Source organism: Phyllostomus discolor, chromosome 9 (assembly GCF_004126475.2).
Source record: "Phyllostomus discolor isolate MPI-MPIP mPhyDis1 chromosome 9, mPhyDis1.pri.v3, whole genome shotgun sequence".
Taxonomy (NCBI): Eukaryota; Metazoa; Chordata; class Mammalia; order Chiroptera; family Phyllostomidae; genus Phyllostomus; species Phyllostomus discolor.
Window position 1 is genome coordinate 83673835 of NC_040911.2, and position 21711 is coordinate 83695545.

General features: G+C 53.1%; 1 protein-coding gene across 1 annotated transcript; it reads left to right on the forward strand.

Annotated features, from left to right (window-relative positions):
* Positions 1-14258: 14258 nt before the first annotated feature.
* On the forward strand, positions 14259-20513 carry TCF15 (transcription factor 15). Its single transcript, XM_028524732.2, has 2 exons — positions 14259-14840; positions 19631-20513. The coding sequence occupies exons 1-2, from the start codon at positions 14322-14324 to the stop codon at positions 19703-19705; spliced, it is 594 nt and encodes a 197-aa protein (XP_028380533.1). The 5' UTR covers positions 14259-14321; the 3' UTR covers positions 19706-20513.
* Positions 20514-21711: the final 1198 nt, after the last annotated feature.

Sequence of the window (21711 nt, forward strand, 5' to 3'; positions counted from 1 at the left end):
TCGACTTCACAGCCACACCTTGAAGTCCACACTCCTATCATACCCATTTTGCTGACAAGAAAATTGAGGTGCAGTGCCCTGCTGAAGGCTACACACAGCTCTTTGCAACAAATCTGCCCTGCCTCACCTCCCCCGGCAGTGTCCAGGATGTCACGGCTTGAAGGAGTCCGATTTATAGAGCCGGAAGGAGCAAGTCAAGGCCTCTGGGTGCTGGGCAGGGTTCTCGGACAGTTGCCCGGAGATCCTGTTTAACTGGCAGGAATGGAGACACACCAGACCAGGAAAGGGGGAGGCCCTGAGAGACGCCCCACATCTGCATCTTCAAAGCCTTGCCCTTGTGCTCCCCCATCCTCAGGGCCCCCCAGAGGTGTAGCAAGCTTTCATTTCCATGGGATGCTCTCCAGCCCTGGCCACATTGGCTCAACCTGGCCTCCCCACTCCTGCCCTTTCCTGACCCCCACCTGCTTCCTTACCCAGACAGCCCCATGCCTGGGCTCCCGCAGCTCATTCATTCATTCATTCATTCAGCAAACCAGCATTGGGTCGTTTTATGCATCGGGAATACATTTAAGAATAAACAGCGACCCCTGCTCTATGAGTGAATATCCTGGGGTAGGAAAAAGTCAACAAATAAAAAGCACGCTGAGTAAAACGTATAGTCTGTTAGGCAGTTGTAAGAGCCAGGGCTAAATAAAAAAACAGAGAAAGGTAAGTGGTTTGAGAGTGAGGAGGAGGGGTCATGGTGTTATACAAGGCAGCCCAGGCCGGCCTTGAGGAGGAGGTGACATCTGAGCAGTTATGTGGACAAGATGAGGAAGTAAACCAGCAAGGCCTGGAAGAAGAGTGTCCAGGCAATGGAGCACTACCCACAGCAAGGGCAAAGGTCCGGAGGCAGAGTAGTGTAGGCGTATGAGGAGCAGCAAGCGGGCCAGTGTGGCTGGAGAGGAGACAGCAAGGGGACAGGGTGTGAGACAGGACAGAGGGGTGATAGGGTGACAGAGGAAGCAGATCACATAGGGCCTGGGGGTCATTTGAAGGATGTGGCTTTTGCTCTGAGTGAGCTGGGAACCAATGGGCAGCTTTGACCAAAGAAGGGACATGGTCTGATCTGTGCATTAGGGGACTCCCCCGGCTGCTGTGTGAAGAGCACACTGCAGGGCGGGGAGGGAGGGGGACCAGGGAGCCCTGTGAGGAGGCTGCTGCAATGAACCTGGCAAGAAACGACGGTGATTTGTCCGGGTTGGTAGCACTGTTCCGTTACTATTTGTGTGCAATAACCACCCCAAAATCCAGTGGTTTAAAGCAAGAACTATTTCATTATGCTCATGAACTCAGATCTGGCACTGGGGGGCGGGGCTGACTTTTCTCCGCTGCCTGGTGCCTACGCCGCGGCTGGGAAGTCTGTAGCTGGCTGTGAATCAATGGCTGAGGGCTAGAATCGTCTCGAGGGCCCTGGATTGGGGTCACTTGAAGACTAGGACTGCCAGCAGGAGCGCCTACACGTGACCTCTCCATGTGGCCGAAGCTTCCTCACAGTGTGGCGGTCTCAGAGCATTTGGACTTCTTTAATCCTCACCCGAGAACATGTTTATTGATTTAGAGAGGGGAGAAGAGAGAGATGGAGGAAGAGAAACATCACTGTGAGACAGAAACATCTATCGGGTGGATGCCTCTTGTACACACACCCTGACCAGGGACCCAACGCACATAGGCATGTGCCCTGACCAGAAATCAGACCCACAAGCTTTTGGTTTATGGGAGGATGCCGGACTAACAGAGCCGCGCTGGCCGGGGCAGCACTGGAACTTCTTACGTGGCAGCTCAGGGCTTCAAGAACCAGTGCTCCAGTGAACCAGGTACATGCTGCATCGCCTTTTATGACCCAGCCTCAGAAGTCACACAGAGTCATGTCTGCCATAAATCCGTCATTAGCCCACATTGTTCTAAAGCCGCCACAGCACGTAGCATCTCCAAGGCAAACTGGAGGTTTCTTGTGTTGGCCGATGCAGGAAGAACAGGGAGGAATCAGAAGTGGCTCTGCTCACCCAGGCTCACAGCCCAGTGACCAAAAATGTTATCTCCCAGGGGTGTGGGCAGCCAGAGAGGAGGCCCAGCCCAGCTTGGCTAGTCAGGGCAGACTTCCTGGAGGAGGTAATGCATGAGTTAAGTTTGAAAAAGTGAGAGGTCAGTCAAGAGACATAGAAGAGACCATCCCAGGACAAGCAGAATTAGGATTGCTCGTTTTGGGAGGCAGGAGCGTGAATGCCTGCAAGGTCGATTCTAGCACCGACTGTCGGGTCTGAATCCTGCCCTGCCCTTGCTAGTGGGTGACATTGGGCAGGCCACCTCGCCTCTCTGAGCCTCGGTTTATTGTCAGATAGGAGTGATAATAATTGCACTGCCTTCACAGGAGGAAAAGCATGCAAAGGTGCCAACTAGCTAGCAAGAACCTCAGACTTCAGCCTCTGACCAGGAAATCACAGGTGGTGGTCATCTCCCTCAGGGCGCTCAGATGAGGAAACAGGCAGAGACCTGGGCAATGCCACCCAGCATAGAAGGGGACAACCTGAGACACACCCCACTCACCTGTCACAGCTCCACCCCTCCCTGTCTGCTCTCCTTCCTTGCCCCCTCAGTTCATTTGGGGGGGTGTCACTTCTTCCTTGTACATGGCCCATCCAAAGAATCCTGTGAGGCCCCCAGAGGGCATCACCTGACCCAGAGGTGGGGCCTTGGAGATGGGGGCGGTCTCTTCTCTGACAAGGGCTCCCCCCTGCCTGCCTTCTCCGTGCCCCAGTTCAGCGGGAATTCCTCAGTTCAGCATGGAGTTCCGGTGGATTTTATGAGCCAGCCACAGCAGACAAATGGAAAAGAAAAACATCCCTCTGGAGCCCAGCTCAGCTCTCAGAATCTGATTTCCGCTCAGCCGGAAGGAGGCTGAGCTGCTTTAACCCTCTGTGGGAGGGACCACGGTCTGATTATAGACCCTCCTAGCTCCCTTCCCTGCCTTCCCACCACAGAGGCTCCCTTCCCTCCCCAATGTCTCCTACTCTGGCCCCCACCCCGCCCCAGGGCTCAGCCTCCCCTGTCCCTTTGCAGATCAGCCTCAAAGTCCCCAGGTCCCAGTTTAGAATCATTAGCAAAGCATCCGCTTACTGAGCATACTACGCGCCAGGCCTCTTGTAAACATGGGCTCATGGGCAATCAGGGGAGAAAGGTGGGAAAGAACATGGGCATGGGACTCAGACAGAGATGGGCTTGAGACCCAGCTTTGCCTGTTCAAGTTTGTAAGATCTTGGGCAAAGCCCCTTAACTTAGCTGAGTCTGTAAAACGGGTGTAATAATTGGCTCTATCTCATGGGATTGTTGCAGAGTCGATGAGACCAGACACATAAAGTGTTTAGCAGTAGTCCTCTGTTGTTGGTATTGTCACTATAGTAGTCCCCCCTTACCTGAAGGGGATAGGTTTCAAGAAACCCCATGGATGCCTGAAACTGCAAATTGTACTATGTTTTTTTCTGTATATACTTCGTCACTTAAAGAAAGCTTTCTGCATCGTCTCTGGCATATCTGAATTGCCAGCATTATTACTCTTGTGCTTTGGGGCCTTATGAAGTGAAATAAGGGTAATTTTATCACGAGCACTGTGATACCATGACAGTCGCTCTGATCACCAAGACGGCTACTAGCTGACTGATGCGTGGGGAGTGTATGTGGTGTGCAGACGCTGGACAAAGAGATGAGTCACGTCCCCAGCTGGACAAAGCAGGACATCCATCAAGAATTTCATCACTCAACTCACAGTGGTGTGGGATTTAAAATGTATGAATTGTTTACTTCTGGAATTTTCCCTTTAATATTTTCAGACTGCAGTGGACCGTGGGTAACGGAAAGTGCAGAAAGCAAAACCACAGATAAGGGGTGAGTACTGCACCCCTTTCCTCCACAAACCTGGCAGGGAAGGCGGCATCACCCACACTTTACAAACGAGAGAAGTGTGGCTCTTGAAATGCTTCATGCCTTCACCTGCTTTATGCCTCCCTCTCTCCAATTAGTCAACAAGACTGCAAGTCCTAAACATATCAAATAACACAGCCAATTCTTATAGTTCACAGATTCCATATTTGTGAATTTGCCTACTCACTGATACGTATTTATTTTTTTAAAGATTTTATTTATTTATTTTTAGACAGAGGGGAAAGGAGGGAGAGAGGAAGAGAAACATCAGTATGTGGTTGCCACTGAAGTGCCCCAAACTGGGGACCTGGCCTGCAACCCAGGCAAGTGCCCTGACTGGGAATCGAACCAGCGACCCTTTGGGTCTCAGGCCAGCACTCAATCCGCTCGGCCACACCACCCAGGGCCGCTGATTCATATTTAAAAGGCCAAACGGACACTTGCCACTGCACTCACCATCTTTTGCCAATTTGTGCAGAGCGATGAAACATTTGAGTCCCTGGACACGTGCATTCCCGGTGGGGGCGGATGGAGCTGACGTTCTGCCTTCCAGTTGCTGCTCTCGTACTGTACACACGTGTCCTTTGTGTGGTCTGTGTAGTGCCACACTTCACAAATGTGCTTTTTGTTGGGGATTGAAACGGCCCCCAAGCATAGTGCTGAAGTGCCATCTCGTGTTCCCGAGCTCAGAAAGGCAGCGGTGTGCCTGACGGAGAAAATATGAGAGTCAGCTAAGCTCCGTTCAGGCATGAGCTGCAGCGCCGTTGGCCAGGAGCTCAGTGTGAATGAATCACCAGTTTATATCAAATAAGCTGTCTTTAAACACAGACACACAGAAAACAAGACTATGTACTACTGATCGCGTGACAAAAGGTTGTGACTGGAGGCTCACGGGACTCCAATCCTGTATTTTCCTCAGGCGCACGGTCCAGTATTTGCTAATTCGATGTTGGCGGTGACTTTACAGAATATAATTACAGTGGATAATAAAAAATCAACTAAATTTTCAGGGTTTGGGTACTTTCAGGTGTGAAGATAATATTTGGGAGGCATTACAGCGAGTTACAGTTACAGTAAGTGCAGCTGTGGGACAGATTACCCCAGAAGTTGGTGTCTTAAAATGACCATTTTCTTACGCTCCTGAATTCCATACCTCGGGAATCCCAGTAACGAGCCAGCGGGGGAGGCTGCCTGCTGCTGTATGGTGTCTGGGCTTCACCCGGGAAGACTCAAAGGTGGGGTGGCTGAACAGTGGTGTTGGAGGCAAACAGAGTCATCTTCACTCATTTATCTGCCCCCTGGGCTAGGAGGTACAACCAATCCCAAGCACCTTCGTGTGGCCTGGGCTTCCTCACAGCACAGTGGTCTCAGGGCATTTGAACCTGTTACATGGCAACTCTGGGCTCCAAGCAAGAGGGTTCCCCTGAATGAGACAGAGGCTGCATCACCTCTGATGGCCCAGGTTCAGAAGTCACAGAGGGTTACCTCTGCCAAAGTCAGCAAGCCACAGCAGCCAGAAACCTGCCCAGACTCAAGGCCAGGGGACACAGGTCTCAGCTCTTAAAGGGAAGAGGTGGAGGTCATGCTTTTAAATCACCACCGCTATCAACACGGACAGAAACACTGGAGGTCCACGTTCAAATCTGAAATCTTCCTCTCTGAGGTCAACTCCTGGGAGCCCTGATTTCCCTTTCTGTAACGTGCTGACCATTCCAGGATGGTGAGGATGCACTGCGACATGGTGTGAGGTGTCGTTAGCTCAGTGCCTGGCACACGCTGTAGAAGATAATGGTGTGAACATTATTATGAGACTTGGATGCACTGATACAGCTTGCATTTGGCTGTACATAATAGAACCCAGTGCAGTGGCTCCACCAACTAGGAGGGTTTGTTTGTTTGTTTGTTTGTTTGTTGTTCCAAGAGATCAGGAGCCAGTGTGGCTGCTCAAGGAGAACATCAGAGACCCAGCTACCCCTGGCTTTTCACTCTGCCCTCCTTAGGGTGTGATTTTTGTCTTCATTGCACCAAGATGGCTGCTATACCTCTAGGCATCACATCTCCATTCCAGGCAGAGAGAAGGTGAAGGTAAAAGGTAAAGCCTTCTCAAGAGATTCTGTCATTTCATTTGAGGAAGTGGACCCTCCATAGAAACTTCTATCTTCATCTCATTGGCCAGAATATGTCACATGACCACCCCTACATGCAGTGAGGGCTGAGAGGGAAAATTTTATAGTTAGATCAACTGTTGCCATGGGCAAATTGGGGTTCTGTTGCTGGGGGAGGTGGATATTGCATAGGTGAACAGCAGGGTCTGCATGGCAACCTAGGAGGGCAACCCACAAACACACCTGTCGTGCCAGCATCCCCATTGACCATTAAGGATAAACTAAAATGCAGCTTCCTCATGGGGCTCCCCCATTTAGGGTAGCTGAGCCCACGTAAACTTGATCCAGGCCACTTTCTCAGGAAGCCTTTTCAGAGAAAGGGTCTGGGTCTCTGGGCTCACTATTCTCTGAAACCCTATTGTCTGAGCTGGACTCCAAGCCGTGGTGTCACACCGCCTGCTGATGACAGAGTTCTCTGGGGCCGCTCCCCACACTGTCTAGTCTGCAGAGGGGAAAAGAATTGCCCACGGGCACCAGTCAGCAGCTGAGCTCTGCCTAGAGGCCCTCCCCCTGACATTCAGCCTTAAAGATTTTCAACCAGCCTCCTCGGATGCCAAAGGACTCCTGAAACAGTGGTTTCATTTAGCATCATCTGGATCTTGTACATTACCTTGGTGGCTCTGTACCACTGGTATTAGGGCCCACATGAGCCAAGGGGTACCTATGCAGGCTCAACAAAATCAGAGCGCTGCAGCTGAAAGACGCATGCTCCCTGGAGCGGAGTTCTGTGAGCACCTATGCTTCAACAACCCCGCAGTGGACTTCAAACCACCACGAGCCCATCATCAAAGAACTCCTGTCCGTTTTTTAGCTGTGTGACCTTGGGCAAGTTACGGAACCTCTCCGTTCCTTAGTCTGCTTATCTGTAAAGCAGGAACATTAATAGTAGTTAGCTCACGCAAGTGCTTAGAAGAGCACCTACCAGAGTGGGCCCTCAACTGTATTATTATTTCAACTTATATTGCACTTCCCCTAAAAGAAGTGCCAGGAAACACATTTTTTCCCAACTGTCACATTTCCAGTGATGTTTTAGTGTCCCTCAGAGAATGGGGCTCTGGGAAAATGCCTGGAAGTTCCTGTTTTAGCCCAGCTCTGCCTGGTAGCCAAGGCCCACCTGCTCACTTCCCCTCACGCCTATCAAACACGCCTTCAGGGAAAAATGGAAGCCGCTGACGCCGAGGGGGATGCCGCTGATAGCAGCCTGAAGGAACGTCTGCTGAACTGTATTCTCCGTTGGGGGCCTGGTCCAGCACGAGGGTGGGAGGATCTGTGGTCAACAGAAAGCCTAGAAAATGCAGCTCCAAGTAAAGCCTAAGGAGTCTCTTCCTGCAGGATCTCTCCGCGCCTTTGACTTGCCAGTGCGCCACCACCCTCCGGGAGGGGGATGCAGAACGCAGCTTCCCAGATCGTTTTTTTGTTTTTGTTTTTGTGGGTTTTTTTTTAATCATGGAACCCTGGGCATCTCCCAGAACAAGCATTCCCAGGAATTCGCTCTCAAAAATGCTGGCCTGGAGGGGCCGTGGAGGAGGGACTGAGCTCTGGAGGTGGAATCGAAGGCACCCGCCCCAGGCGGCGGGAGCCCTGTGGGTGAATCCGTGGGGCGTTCCCATCAACCTGAGCGGATCAACAGCGCACAACAAAACCTGGCATCTCTCAGTAAGAAGGGTTTCAGTGTTTACTTGACACGCTCATTCAGCAGATATTTCTGGATGCTTACTATGTACCGAGGACCGACCAGGGTCGTGATCTTGGTCTCTGAGAATTTCTATGGGATGAGGCAAGTGGGAAAACTGCTGTCGGGCCAAAATCTGCTTCCATCGCTTACTGGTTGTGTGACCAGAAAACCCTTTTTAGGGATTAAATCAAGATAACAGCTAATACTTATACAGTGCATACCATGTGACAGAACTCTTGCAAATGGTATGCATTTTTGCCTCAGTTTAATCCTCCCAATAGCCCTATGTAAACAGCCTCTATTATGGTCCGGGTTTTATGGAAGAGGAAACTGAGGCACAGAGAAATTCAATAGCTTTCCCACCATCGCTTGGCTGGCAAGTGGCAGAGCTGAACCTAGGCGGCCAGGCTCCCGAATCTCAGACTCAACCACGTGACCCTGTATTGCGTCCAGAGATCACACTTACGGTGGTCATCAGCACCACCGTGGTTTTCCAGGATTTCTTTTTCTTCTTTGCTGATGGAAACCTGGTGTTCAGCGGGTTGTGAGGCCACCTCCAGTGGACACTGCTTTTCTCAGCCTCCTTTTCAGCACAGTACGGTCACACGACAAGGTGTGGTCAGTAAATTGTATCTCTGGCCTTTTTCTCCATATAGACTGAGGTGCAGGACTTAGTGTGTCCCTCAGTGTGTACAAATGTACACATGTGGGCCACCAACTAGGTCAAAGATTGGTACAGAGTAGGGGTAGGGGGCTGTGTATTTGCCTTTTCATTCATTCATTCAGTCAGTCAGTCAGTCAGTCAGTTATCAGGTTTTCACTATAACCCACAATGTTCCAGCTCTGGCCCGGGATTCTGGGGTCCATTCCCCACCCTTAGAGAATGCATAGTCTTGTGGAGGAGGAAACACAAGGAGATGGAAAACAACCCACTTCTCTGTCACTAAAGAAAGGCAAATTAAGCCCTGGCTGGTGTGGCCCAGTGGATTGAGTGGCAGCCTGTGAACCGAAGGGTCACTGGTTCGATTCCCAGTCTAAGGCACATAACTAGGTTGTGAGCCAGGTCCCCAGCTGGTGACGTACAAGAGGCAACCAATCAATGCTTCTCTCCCTCTCTTTCTCCCTTCCTTCACTTCTCTCTAAAAACAAATAAATAAAATCTTTAAAATGACAGTTAAAGAAAAAAAAGTCATGTAAAAAAAAGAAAAGTTCACAGCTTTGCTGCAGGAAGCAGGAGTCAGAATGGAAAAAGGAGGAGTGGGATGTACGGGCCCCATGCATACTAAGCAGCAGATAGAAGCAATGGACTCGGGTTAGACTTAGCTCACGGAACGCAGCGCTGAGTAAACAAAACGACCTAAGAAAGAGATCTACAGAAACTGACCTTCGCATACATTAATAACCCACTCTCACAAAGACACATGCAACTCAAAGACATGTATCGATGATATTAGAGTGGACCCAGAATAGTCAACACGACCTTGAAGGAGAAGAGCAAGGCTGGAGGGCGGGCGCTGCCCAACTTGAAGACTCGCTGTGCAGCCACCCAGTGCGGTACTGGTGAACCATCAGGCAAGGAGATTGACAGACCAGGACAGGGGGCCCACTAACAGACCCCCACGAACAGACTCAACTGATCTGGGACAGAGGAGTGAATGCACTGATGGAGTAAATGTAGCCCCTCCAACAAACAGTGCGGAAACAACAACCACATGCAGGAATGTGAATCCAAACACAGACTTTACACCCTTCCCGAAAACTAACTCACAATGGTTCATAGACTGAAAGGTAAAACACAGAATCTATAAAATTCCTAAAGTATAACATAGGAGAGAATCTACGGTCTTGACTTTTAAGGTACACCAAAGACATGACCCATGCGTGAAATAATTGATAAGCTGGACGTCATTAAAATTTAAAACTTCTGTTCTGCAAGAGACAATATAAACGGAATTAGAAGACAAGCCACAGACTGGGAGAATGCATTTCCAAAAGATATCCAATAAAAGATTGTTATCCAAAATATACAAAGAACTCTTAAAACTCAACAATAAGAAAACAAACAAACTAACTAAAAAATAAGCCAGAGACCTTAACAGACACCTCATTGAAGAAGATCCACAGACGGCAAATAAGCATTTGAAAAGATGCTCCACATCACACATCATCAGGGAAACGCAAATTAAAACGAGATACCACTGCACACCCATGAGCACGGCCAAAATCCGGAACACCGGCGCCACCAAACACTGGTGAAGCAACAGGAACTCCCACTGATGGCTGCTGGGAACGCAGGAGGGTGCGGTCACTTTAGAAGACAGTTTGGTGGTTTCTTATAAAACTAAAAATACCCTTACCATATGATCCAGCAATCACACTCCTTGTTATTACCCAAAGGAGCTGAAAATTTATGTCCACGCAAAAACCTGTATACGAATATTTGTTGCAGCCGTATTCATTAATGCCAAAACTTGGAAGCAACCACACTGTTCTTCAGTAGGCGAGTGGATGGATAAATCATGGTACCTCCAGGCAATGGAATAGTGAGCAGTACTAAAAAGAAATGAGCTATCAAGCCATGGAAAGACACAGAGGAAGCTAAAATACATATTACTAAGTGGAAGAAATCAATTTGGAAAAGCTACACACTGTATGATTTTAACTGTAGATTTTAACTGTAGAACATTATGGAAAAGGCAAAACTATGGAGACAAAAAGATCAGCAGTTGCAGGGATGGGGGTTACATGAACAGACAGAGCACAGAGGACTTTTAGGGCAGTGCAGATGCTCTGTATGATAGTACGTGATGAGCATATGTCAGTACACATTCGTCCAAACCCATAGAATGTACAACACCCGGAGTGAACCCTCACATAAACTATGGACTCTGATAATGATGTGTCGGTGTCAGTTTGTCAGTTACAGTGAATGTTCCACTCTGGTGAGTGAGCGATGTCGACACTGGAGAGGCTACTCACGTGGGGGGGCGGGCAGGGGGCATACAAGACTTCCCTGTGCCCTCTCAGTTTTGTTGTAAACCAAAACTGCTCTAAAAAAAAAGTAGTAAAAAACATTAGAGCAGGTGCCCTGTGGAGGCAAGGACACAGAAGTGGGGAATCAGGGGTGAAGGGGGAGAAGCCAGAGTGCAATGTGATCATCGCTACAGGACTTCGCACCAAAGTTGGGGGGGAGAGGCAAAGCGGGCCTGGCTGAGAGGCTGCACGGACTCTGGCTGAGTGGGGCTGTCTGCTCAGAAGGGAAGGGGTGGGCCCTGCAGGCAGGAAGGACCGCTGGGCAAAGGCCCAGAGGTGGGCAAAGCTGGTGCCTTGGAGGAACTCAAAATGTTTCAGCGGGACTGAAACCCAGCTGTTCTCTCAGCCTGGGAGACGCCTACTCAGCCCTCACGTACCTCTGGGCCGCCTGAGAGGGCGCATGGTTGGGGAAAGAGACCAAACAACCTGAGCTCCTGCACTGGCCCACTGTGTGGCCTCGGGCAAGTCACTTTTCTCTCTTGGAACCTCGGTTTCTTCATCTGTAAGATGGTTATGAGAACAATTCCTGCCTCTGACAGTTGTAATGGGGAGGAAGTGAGATGAGCAAAAGACAAAGTCCTTGCCCCATAGTCTCGTGGACAAATAAATGTCTAGCATGTTCACTTCCGCATTCCCAGAACTGGGAACTATGCTGGGAACATAGTAGGTGCTCAATTAATAGTTGTGGATGAATGAGTGAACACAGCGATAAATGCTATGGAAATAAGTAAAGCAGGGTTAAAGGGGAGTGGGAGAGCTGCCGGAAGGGTGCTGGGAGGTAGGAGGGGCAGTTGCTGTTCTAGTCCCAGGGGTCAGGGAAGGCCTCCCTGAGGAGATGACATTGGAGGGAAGGTTGGAAAGAAGTAACAGAGTAAGCTAAGAGGATATTGGGGCAGTGCCTGCCAGGCAGAGGTGGGCCCCAGGGCCAGTGAGAAGGCCAGTGTGACCCGAGCAGAGCGAGCCTCAGGGGGCAAACGGAGCTGAAGCCTCTCGGGTGGGCGGGTGAGCTGAGACTGTGGCAGGAACTCCACCCGGGGACAAAGCCTGGAACAGCCAAAGCTGCTCCTCAGCCTGGGGCCCGCCCCCCACAACACTTCCCCAAACCCCTCTCCGGTGGTGAGCCTCTCTGTGTCTCCGGCTCTGGCTTTTTTTGGCATCGACGCAGGGAACCATCACCAGCCCTACTAATGGGCACTATTATTATCGCCAGTTTTCCAGAGCAGGAAACCCAGACATCGAGAGGCACCTCGCCTTGGGCCAAAACCAGGCCTCTGATGCCAGACCCTGGCTTGCTCCTACCACATTGTCCTGGAATTCTTTGTTTACAACTTGCCTTCCCCTCTGGGCTGCAGAAGTCCAGGCTCAGTCTCATTCATGGTTTTATTTTACTCCCCGGGTCCCATGTGTCAAAACCTGCCAGAGGAGCGAATGAATGAATGAGCTCACCAACTCCGACCCCTCCCCGCTTCGGGGCCCAGTTCATGCCCTGTTTGGCTTCTCCCATCGAGTTGGAACGGGGAGGGGATGGGACAGAGGAATTTCAAGCCACCTGAAGGTGGAGAGCTGAAGAGAGGGGGAGAAGGGGGAGAAAGCGAAAGTGAAGGGAGCCGGGAGCCCCTGTAAGGAGGCGCAGACAGGGAAGGAAATCTCCCGGTAATAATTCATCGGCTCAGGAAGCAGCAGCCTGGCCTGGGGCTGCACGTGGGACTGGCCCTGCAGAGAGGGGGCTGTGCAACCTCCTCCTCCTCCTCCTCAGCAAAGCCCATCCTGGCCAAGGTCATGGTCAAATGTAGGAGTAGGGGGAGCCAGGTGTGGGAACAGACTTTTCTGTACACACTGGAGCCCGAAGACTTTAGGGGCTGCTCCCCTGGCAGCCAAGGGACACCCTCCAGCCACTGCCCAGCTCCTCCCCCCACCCCCCACATTCTGGCCTGGGTCAAGGAAGTTGGAAAAGCACAACAACGTGGCAGAGCTGGGAGACATCTTCAAGAAAGGAAGGAAGAGAGCCTGAAAGCACCTAGCAGCCTTTCAACTTCACTCTCTGAGCTCTCTCTGCCACACGAGCTGCCACTTGGGCTGAGAGGAAGTGTTTGTCCAGGCCAAGTGGATGCAGGCTTGGCTTGGCCAGTACCCGGGATAGAGCGGGGAAGGGGGTGAGAGTGACACAAGGAACCTAGCAGCCGTTGTCAGCTCAGTGATTCTCCCCAGGGCCTCTGAGGAGGAAGACATGTCAGACTGAGCAGGCTGAGGTCTCCTGAAGGAAGGAAGGCAGTAGGGAAGGTAACGTGTTGGTGGGGGTGGCATTCCAGCGGAGGGAGCAGCCTGGGGTAGGGGTGGGGGGATCGGTGTAAGAGTCAGGGAGTCTGCCGCTGTCCAAGGCGGGACTGTGGAGAATGAAAGAGAGAAACTTGCATTTGATTTGCGGGAAGCCGGGAGCGGGGCTGGGGGAGGCAATAGTGAAGCCACACAGGCTGTGGCTAGTGCCCCCACTCACCCCCTGTAAGACTGAAGGCCAGAGCTCTTATCTGGAAGTCAGGGGTACTCCCCCACGGCTTCAGGGAGGAGTTCTAAAGAGTGAAGTGTCTGTCTGGTGTCTGGCACACAGTAGGACCTCAAACAAAATGTCAACTCTGTGAAGGCAAAAATAAATTGTTTTGTTTAAGTCTGTATCCTCAGACTTAAAACCATCCCTGACACTTAGTAGGGACCTAACAAGTATGTGTTAAACGAATAAATGAGTGAATGGAACTACTGGTGTGTGTGTGTGTTTTGTTTTTGCTTTGCTTTGGTTTTGTTGTTGTTTTTTAAGTTTGTCACCAGAGACGTGACACCATCGAGTCCTTGTTTGGAAAGAGTACAGTGTTTCTGCGAGTGTTCCCCGCCGACAGCCCCATCGCGCTCGAACTGCAGATTCCTGGGCCCCATTCCAGACCTGCTGTATCGGAACAGGGGAGTCGGGATTCTGTCCTGTCAACGCCCCCCTTTCCTACTTCTTACACAAGGAAGTTGCAGCACCACAGGATTAGAACTTGAGGGCACAAAAACCCGAACTGGTCTCTCCCAACCTTCTTTCCGAACGAGGGAACCGAAGCCTAGGCGAGAAGGGACCTGCTCTCAGTCTCTGCAGGCTTAGGCTGCGGGTAACGAGACTGTTTTTGCGCACATCCCACCCGACCCAGTCTGACTCTCGGCGGCGTTTGCCAGGCTAGCCCGGGGGGAGCTGGGAGCCTACGGGGAGGATCACCAGCTCCCGGGCCGCTTTCAACCTGGGGAACGGGGGCGGCAGGCAAGTCGCCATTGGCCGGGGCACGGCGGGCGCGTGCCCATTGGCCAGGAGGGAGCCCACCCGCTCAGGCCGGGGCGGCCGCGCGGTTGGCCCCTCCCTCGGCTATAAGGCGGCGGCCGGCGGGGCCGTGGGAGCGCGCGGGAGCGCACGGCGGGGCGCGGCCAAGGCTGGGACGCAGCCCACGGAGGGACACGGCCGGGTGCCCATGGCGTTCGCGCTGCTGCGCCCCGTCGGCGCGCACGTGCTGTACCCAGACGTGCGGCTGCTGAGCGAGGACGAGGAGAACCGCAGCGAGAGCGACGCCTCTGACCAGTCTTTCGGCTGCTGCGAGGGCCTGGAGGCGGCGCGACGCGGCCCGGGCCCCGGGGGCGGGCGGCGGACGGGTGGCGGCGCGGGCCCGGTGGTTGTGGTGAGACAGCGACAGGCAGCCAATGCGCGGGAGCGGGACCGCACACAGAGCGTGAACACGGCCTTCACGGCGCTACGCACGCTCATCCCTACTGAGCCGGTGGACCGCAAGTTGTCCAAGATAGAGACCTTGCGCCTGGCGTCCAGCTACATCGCGCACCTGGCCAACGTGCTGCTGCTGGGCGACGCGGCCGACGACGGGCAGCCGTGCTTCCGAGCCGCCGGCAGTGGCAAGAACGCGGTCCCCGCCACCCCCGACGGCGGCCGCCAGCCACGCTCCATCTGCACATTCTGCCTCAGCAACCAGCGCAAGGGGGTAAGTGCTTGGCGCCCCTATACTGTAGCCGTGGGGTCGAGGGGGACAGTGTGAGGCCTCTTACGAAGCACAAAAGGGCCGGATCCCGGTGAAGGGGAGCGGGGAGCGGGGAGCGACGTGGAGTTCGCGTAGAGTTTGTGGAGCGTTGGTGCTCCAAGCCCAGGGTTTGGTATGGAACAGAACTACCCGCGTCAAGTCTTCCAATCTGAAGGGGTGCAGCAAAGCCCGGAGGCCACGCATGATTTAGAGCAGCGACTTTCAGCCTTTTTCATCTCATGCATGCATAAACTAACTCCTAAAATTCTGCGGGATGTCCAAAAAACATATTTTTGCCAATCTAACCAAAAAAATAGGTATAATTTGGATTCATTCACACCAGATGGCTATTGCATTGACTGTTGTCATTTTTTTTACCTTGATGATCTAAGGGAAAAATGGCCAGGTATTGCATGTTTTAAAAATTCATCCAGGGACAACCACCCCTCAGACAAAGGTGAGCTAGGAAGAGGACATGAGGAAATAACAACAAAAGTTGTCATTTTTTGAGCACATCCTACATACCATGTGCTTTCCTGGTCGTCTTTTTGTACCTTTGCAAGAACTCCATCAGGCAGGTAGTGATCCTGCCTGTGGGCCTCTGAGGCTCAGAAAGGTGTCCAGGGGTGTCCAGCTCATGGGACGAAAGCAGTCCAGGATGGTTATGCATGTGGCCCAACACAGAATTGTAAATTTACTTAAAAACTTCTTTTTTTGCTCATCAGTTTTCATTAGTGTTTGTGTATTTAATGTGTGGCCCAAGACAACCCTTCCTTCTTCCAGTGCAGCCCGGAGACGCCAAAAGGTTGGACACTCCATGCCCCACTTACTCAGCTGGGAAGCCAGAAGGCAGGTTCTGGGCTTGCTTGGTATGTGCTGCCCTGAGCTACCCCGACCTTGAAACAGTCGTTTCCTGTCCGAAGACCTGGTCCAAGGGCAGGAGACTGAGAGGAAAAGGGGATGGATGCACACCTACAACCAAGAACCTGAAGCGCTCAGCTGATGAGCAGTAGGAGGGAAGAAGGGGGCCCCCTGAGGGCACCAACCCCAAAAGGATGCAGCGCTAGGGAGGGCACTGTTGAGTTGCTGGGCAGAGCTGGAGTTAAGCTCCTGTGGTCCATCCTGGGTAAGGATGAGAAGCAGGCCGGTAGGGGGTGGACGGGGCTGGGTAGCAGCAGAGGTCACCAGGGGACTCTTCTGGCTGAAAGCTCGTTCTCCTGCCCAAGCGCAAGGAGCTTGCCTCATCCCCAGCTTTTCCCCTTCCTGACCTGGGCTTTTCCTGCCGTGAGGAATCTGGTCTTTGTGACAACTTTGGGCTCCAGCAGCTACCATGTACATCTGGGGAAGCGGCAGAGGATGGCCACAGCCTTTCTGAAAGTGAAAGGGCGTGGGGGATTGGAGTCAGGCGTCCGAGTCCCCCAGCCTTTGGTTCCCACGGCTGCACTAGGTCCCTGCTTGCTTCACTCTGTTCTGGGGAAGCCTCAATGTCCTGGCTTCAGGCCACCCCCTTGTAGTGCATCAGACTCCCATTCTGGCCTCTCAGCCCCATGGCTGCCTCAGTTTCCCTGAGTCAGCCTTCTTAGTCTCAGGCTTGTACTTTCTTGAGGGCCCCTGCTGCTCTCAGCTGTGAGCCCCTTCAAGGTGGGTTCAAAGTCGGGGTGGGCCTTCAGAAGTCCTGCCTGGTGTGTGAGGGCAGACAAGGCCCTCAGTGATACTCCCGCACCACATTTCACCCATTCATTCCGTTCAGCAAACCTGAGCTACCCGACAGCCAGCGCCTTTTGTTGACTCAGAACATTCCCAGAGACGCAGGCTGTGGATTTGCACTCACCACGATCAGGAACCCCAGTGGGGTATCAGGGCCAAGGGCAAGGAGATGGGGACAGGGATGCCATGGCCTAATGGTGGAGAGGTGGAGCACAGAGGACTGTCAGAGCCCAGAGGAAGCCCCCAGCAGGTGGATGCTTCATTCCCAAGTTCCCGGTGGATGCTTGGGAATGAAGGCGGGCAGATGAGAAGGTGGGGACAGGTGTTCGAGAGTTGCGGTCAGAAACGTGGCCTGGAGAAGGAAACAGGAAGATGTTGAAGGTGGCGGAGCACAGAGGGGAGGCAGAGATTGGCAGCGGTCACAGCGGTCTTGATGAGCATCGATCTCCTGTGCTAAGCACTCTTCCGCACGCGATCATTAAAACTCCTCAGCAGCCTGGAGAGGAGGTGCTCTGGCTATCTCTACCTGCTGACATAGCCCATGATGGAGACAGGATTTGAACTCAGGCCTGCGGGACTGGGACATGGGAAAAGTTAGCGTGGGAGGGCCTGTAACTGCAAGCCTGGGGGAGAAGATGTGTTTGGGTTCTCGTGTGCCCACGATAGCTCAGCCGGGGGTTCTCTGCTGGTCTCCGCTCTGCCCCACAGATCACGAACACTCGCCCGTGGCTGGCTGCTTCCCTGGGATCTGTTACAGAACCAAGAACCCAGCCAAATTTGGCTGCAGAAGCCATGCTGTCACTCACAGGGTCCTCTGGGAGTAGGTGAGAGGGGCCGTCCTGGCCGACTCTAGCCCCTCAAAGACTTGAAGAAAACAGTCTGTCTCAGGGAACCCCTGGGTGGCCCCCTTCTGAGCTTTGGGGGACAGAGAGCTCCAAGACTCCAGACCCTGTCCCTTCACTCTGAGCCACCACTTCCCTGCAACCTGGCTGGTCTGGTGTTGGGTTCACCATGGAAACAGCTTCCAGCAAGTGGGAGACAGAAAGGGGGTTCTTGTCTCTCCTGTTTCCCCTTTTGTTACCTGGGGGAGCAGGTGGGATGGGATCACATTATAAGGCCCTCCCGACGTGGTGTGCCTAGCCCTGGAGCAGAAGTGGCACAGAAAGCATTAGGGCGAGGAGGTGCAGTTACCGGGTGACGCAGATAATGCAGTACTGCCTGTGGAGGATGCTGAACGCTTACTGTGTTCCTGACACCGTGCTTAGGGCTTTCCCTGGGTCAGTGTGTGTAATCAGCACAGTAACTCCCCTTTGCACACGGGGCTCAGTGAGGTGAAGCCACTTGCCTGAGGTCCAGCAGGCCGTCCAAGGCAGAGCAGAGGCCGAGGCCCAGATCTGTCTCCCTGGAGCCCACTTCCTGACCACGGTGTTTCCTGGGCCCTTGGCGCTGAGTTCCTGGGAGACAGAGAAGCTGGACCTAGTCAGGACCTTTTCAGGTGCTCTTGGCAGTTCACAAGCCTCTTCCGCAGCTGCATTCGCAAGTAGATCTATTTTGCCCCCATTTCACAGATTAAAAAACTGAGGTCCAGGGACGTGTGCAGTCCTAGCATTCTCATGGGACTGGAGTCTCTCAGGGACCACCAGACCCGGGATGGAGGTGGCTCACCCTGAGAACATAGAGTGAAAGGGTAGGGGGCTGGTTTTCTGTCCCCCAGGATCAGCACTAAATTCCCCTGCCCCCACCCCTAACCCCGCTTCTCAGACACTCCTGCCAGAGCTTGTCTGAGAAGCCCAAGCCCCAGGCTCTGCTGGGACTGTGGCCTCGGCCCTCAAAATAGCCCTGCCTGTGAATGAACACGCTGTCCCTGGGCCCAGAGAGCCTCGAGGGAGGCTGGGCTCACATCTGGATGGATCTGCCCCAACCTGGGCCCAGGGGCGGAGGCGGGGGCAGGGGGCAGAGCTCCCAGATGGTCGGCTCTTTCTCTAGATGGCTGAGAAAGATGCCTGTCCCATCAGCTCCTAGCAAGGCCCAGGGAGTGAGAAGGCACAGTGGGGTTTCAGACGCCATCATGCCCTGGAAGCAAGACAGACTTCATGGATTTCCAGTCCAGCCTCTGCACCAGCTGGCTGGGTGCCTCTGGGCCAACCGCTCAACAGCTGGAGGCCTCCAAAGAGGGGAGGCCTTTATTGTCCGTGACCTCGCCGGCTCACAGTGAGGATGAAACCCATGTGTCAGACCTCGGAAGGCTGGGTAGAGACTGCCCCGTGGGGCGAAGGACAGGTGGCTTCAGGGGCCGCCACCGTTAGCTCATCTTCCAGTGGGCGTCACTGATTCAAACAACATCATTTGACACCTGCTACATGCCAGGCCCTGGGCTGGAACCGGGGTCACAGATGAAGAACGTTCCCCAAGCTCCCAGCCTGATGCAGACAGAGAACCCCAGTCTTTCCCCTTCTGAGTTATCCTGGAGGAATGTCCCCAGAGAGGCGGAAAGTGCTAGGCAACTGCAGGGATGGAGAAACCTTCCCAGGGAGACAGGACCAGAGAGTGTATTTCCTGGCAGAGGGAACACCCTGAGTGAAGGCTGGGAGGAGAAATCCATAATCCACTTTTGAGGTCAATGAGTAAGCCATCAGGCATATAGCCAGGCAGCGGGGATAACCACCGTGGGCTTTGTGTTGCCCTTTCGTGTAGAATACTGTGATTCTTCAATGTATTGGGTCCTTTTTAAAAAAGCAGCAAATCACATGGGGAAGAAATGAAGAGGTAAAAATGCCTCCCTCCCATTCTGTCTCCCCACCACCGAATTCCTCTTCTCTGAGAAAGCCGATGAGCAATTTTCCGGTGCACCCGTCTCTCTCTCTCTCTTTCTCAGTGCACAGGCTCCTGTGTGTCTCTGTCCTTAAATAATGTCACCTTGCCATCATCTGCAACTGTTCATAGTTTCTTCTGCCTTATGCTGCAGAGAACTTTCCCGAACACAGAGGTGAGTTCCAGTGTCGCGGTGATCTGGTCAAACCTCAGGACTTCTTTTTCCTCTGCTGTAGGGTGGCCGCCGTGACCTGGGAGGCAGCTGCTTAAAGGCGAGGGGGGTGGCCCCTCTTCGGGTACCGCGGAGATGAGCCGAGACCGCTGTGGCAAGTGCTCCAAGCAGGACCCTGGAGGAGGAGGCCAGAGGCCGGCCACTGGTTGAACAGGGGAGAAGACCCCAGGAGCTGATCCTACCCCTCTTTGGCGTAGGGGCCGGAGGACAATGGCTTGGGCCCATGACCCTCTGGACAGGCCCCCTGGGACATCTCTGCCCCACCCCGGAGAGCTGTGAAGACCCGTCCAGCTGGTCCCGGCCCCAGCTGGTCAGAGACAAGGCAGAACTTCTGCAAAAACAAAGGCTATTGGAGACCGAGGGTGTATGCACGTGTGTGTGTGTGTGTGTGTGTGTGTGTGTGTGTGTTTGAGAGAGAGAGAGAGAAAGACTTGGTGGATTTAAAATAAAAGGTATTTTTAAATAAAAGATGTTCCCAACTGAGGAAGGGAAGGGCCTGAGAACATCTGAGGTCAGGGGTGACCCCTCTCGTGGACCTTGGCAGAAGCACAGATGTCACAGGTGTCGTTCTGGGCCCTGGAGGGAGTGGGCTGGGGGAAGGCAGGGAGACCCCAGAAGTCGAGAGAACCAAACTTTCCCTAGAGTGTTCTTGAACACCTCTTAGATGGCTGGTGTGGTTGGTAAAGAAACCTTAATTTTATTCATTTTTGAGTAAGGAGTATATTCATCCACATGGTTCAAAATTCAAAAGCCACAAGAGGGTGTATGGTGAAAACAAAGGCTGTGGGTAGCAGGGGTGTCACCACCAGCCACCCCTGGCCCTCCACCGACCTGTTCCCTCTGCAGGCAGCCTCAGCCACCAGTTTGTTAGGATGTCCCCGTTCCCTAAGAATAACCAAGCAAAAGAGGAAAAAATGTATTTCTTTCTTCCACTCTTTACGCAAACGGTAGCACATGACACAGTTCTGCTCCTTGCTCCCTCCCCCCCACCTTGCTTGGCTGTCATCTCAAAACACAGAGGTAAAGTGTCTCCTTGTTTCTTTGGTGGCTGCTTATTCCACTTCACAAATGTGCCAACAGGCATACCTCGGAGATATTGCACGTTCGGTTCCAGACCACCGCAATAAAGCAAGTACCGTGATAAGGCGAGTCATAATCTTTTTGCTGGTGGAAGGTCTTGCCTTCAAAACCACCTGTGAAGCACTATGGAGCGACATGCAATAGAGCGAGGTGTACCTGCACTTTAACCAGTCTCTTCCCCCTGTCCTGACAACCAGGGCTGTGTAAGCACAGAGTTTTCCACAAGTGCAAAGAAGCACGTGCTAAAAGGAGATGCTCTTACCCCTGTTTTAACTGAGATAGTTCGGAGCAATGATGACACCTAAAAGTGCGTGGCTGGCACGGGGCAGGGTGACGATGTGAAGTATGCCACTCTCCAGTGCCTAACGTGAGCTCCTGCCCCCGTTGGAGATGCCCCAGATGCAGTGCCAGCCCCTGTGACCCCAGTTATTCTCCCAACAGTCCTGGAAGGTTGGGGCTGGTGCTTCCCCATCTCACAGACTCAGCTGAGCTGGCGATGGGGACAATGGTCAGAGGAGCCGGGAGTTCCTGGCTCTCCAGCTGAGGCCCTGTCCCGGTGCAGCCAGGATCAGAGCAGCTCAGGAGGCTGGAGCGAGGGGAAGGCAGGCAGAGCCAGGCAGCGCCCTTTCCTCAAGGTGTGCTTGCATGCTTATTTTCAAAATGTATTTAGCACTTTTACTGTTTTCCAACTGAAGCCTGGCTCCAGAGTCCTCCCTCATAGCCACTCAGCCCTGCCACCCCCTGCATTTGACCCTCTGAGACTGAAGTGGGTCCCACTTTGCAGATCAACAAACAGGTTTAACCCAGTGCCCTCCCTGTGCCAGACGCCACAGGGGTGGGCCAAACCCACCCCTCCCAGGTGAAAAGCAAAAACCGAGGCCCCGGAAGAACAAAGGGGTTGCTGGAGTTGCCAGTCCGGACTGGAGTGGGCCGTGACACCGCTACATTGAATCCCTTTGGTACAAGAAGCAGAGGAAGGAGGGCCCCAAGAGGCCAGGGTCCTGG

Coding starts and splice junctions, on each gene's coding strand:
- TCF15 (XM_028524732.2), top strand. CDS start 14,322: ATGGCGTTCGCGCTGCTGCGCCCCGTCGGCGCGCACGTGCTGTACCCA. Junction 14,841..19,630: donor TCAGCAACCAGCGCAAGGGG/GTAAGTGCTTGG, acceptor CCTCTGCTGTAG/GGTGGCCGCCGTGACCTGGG.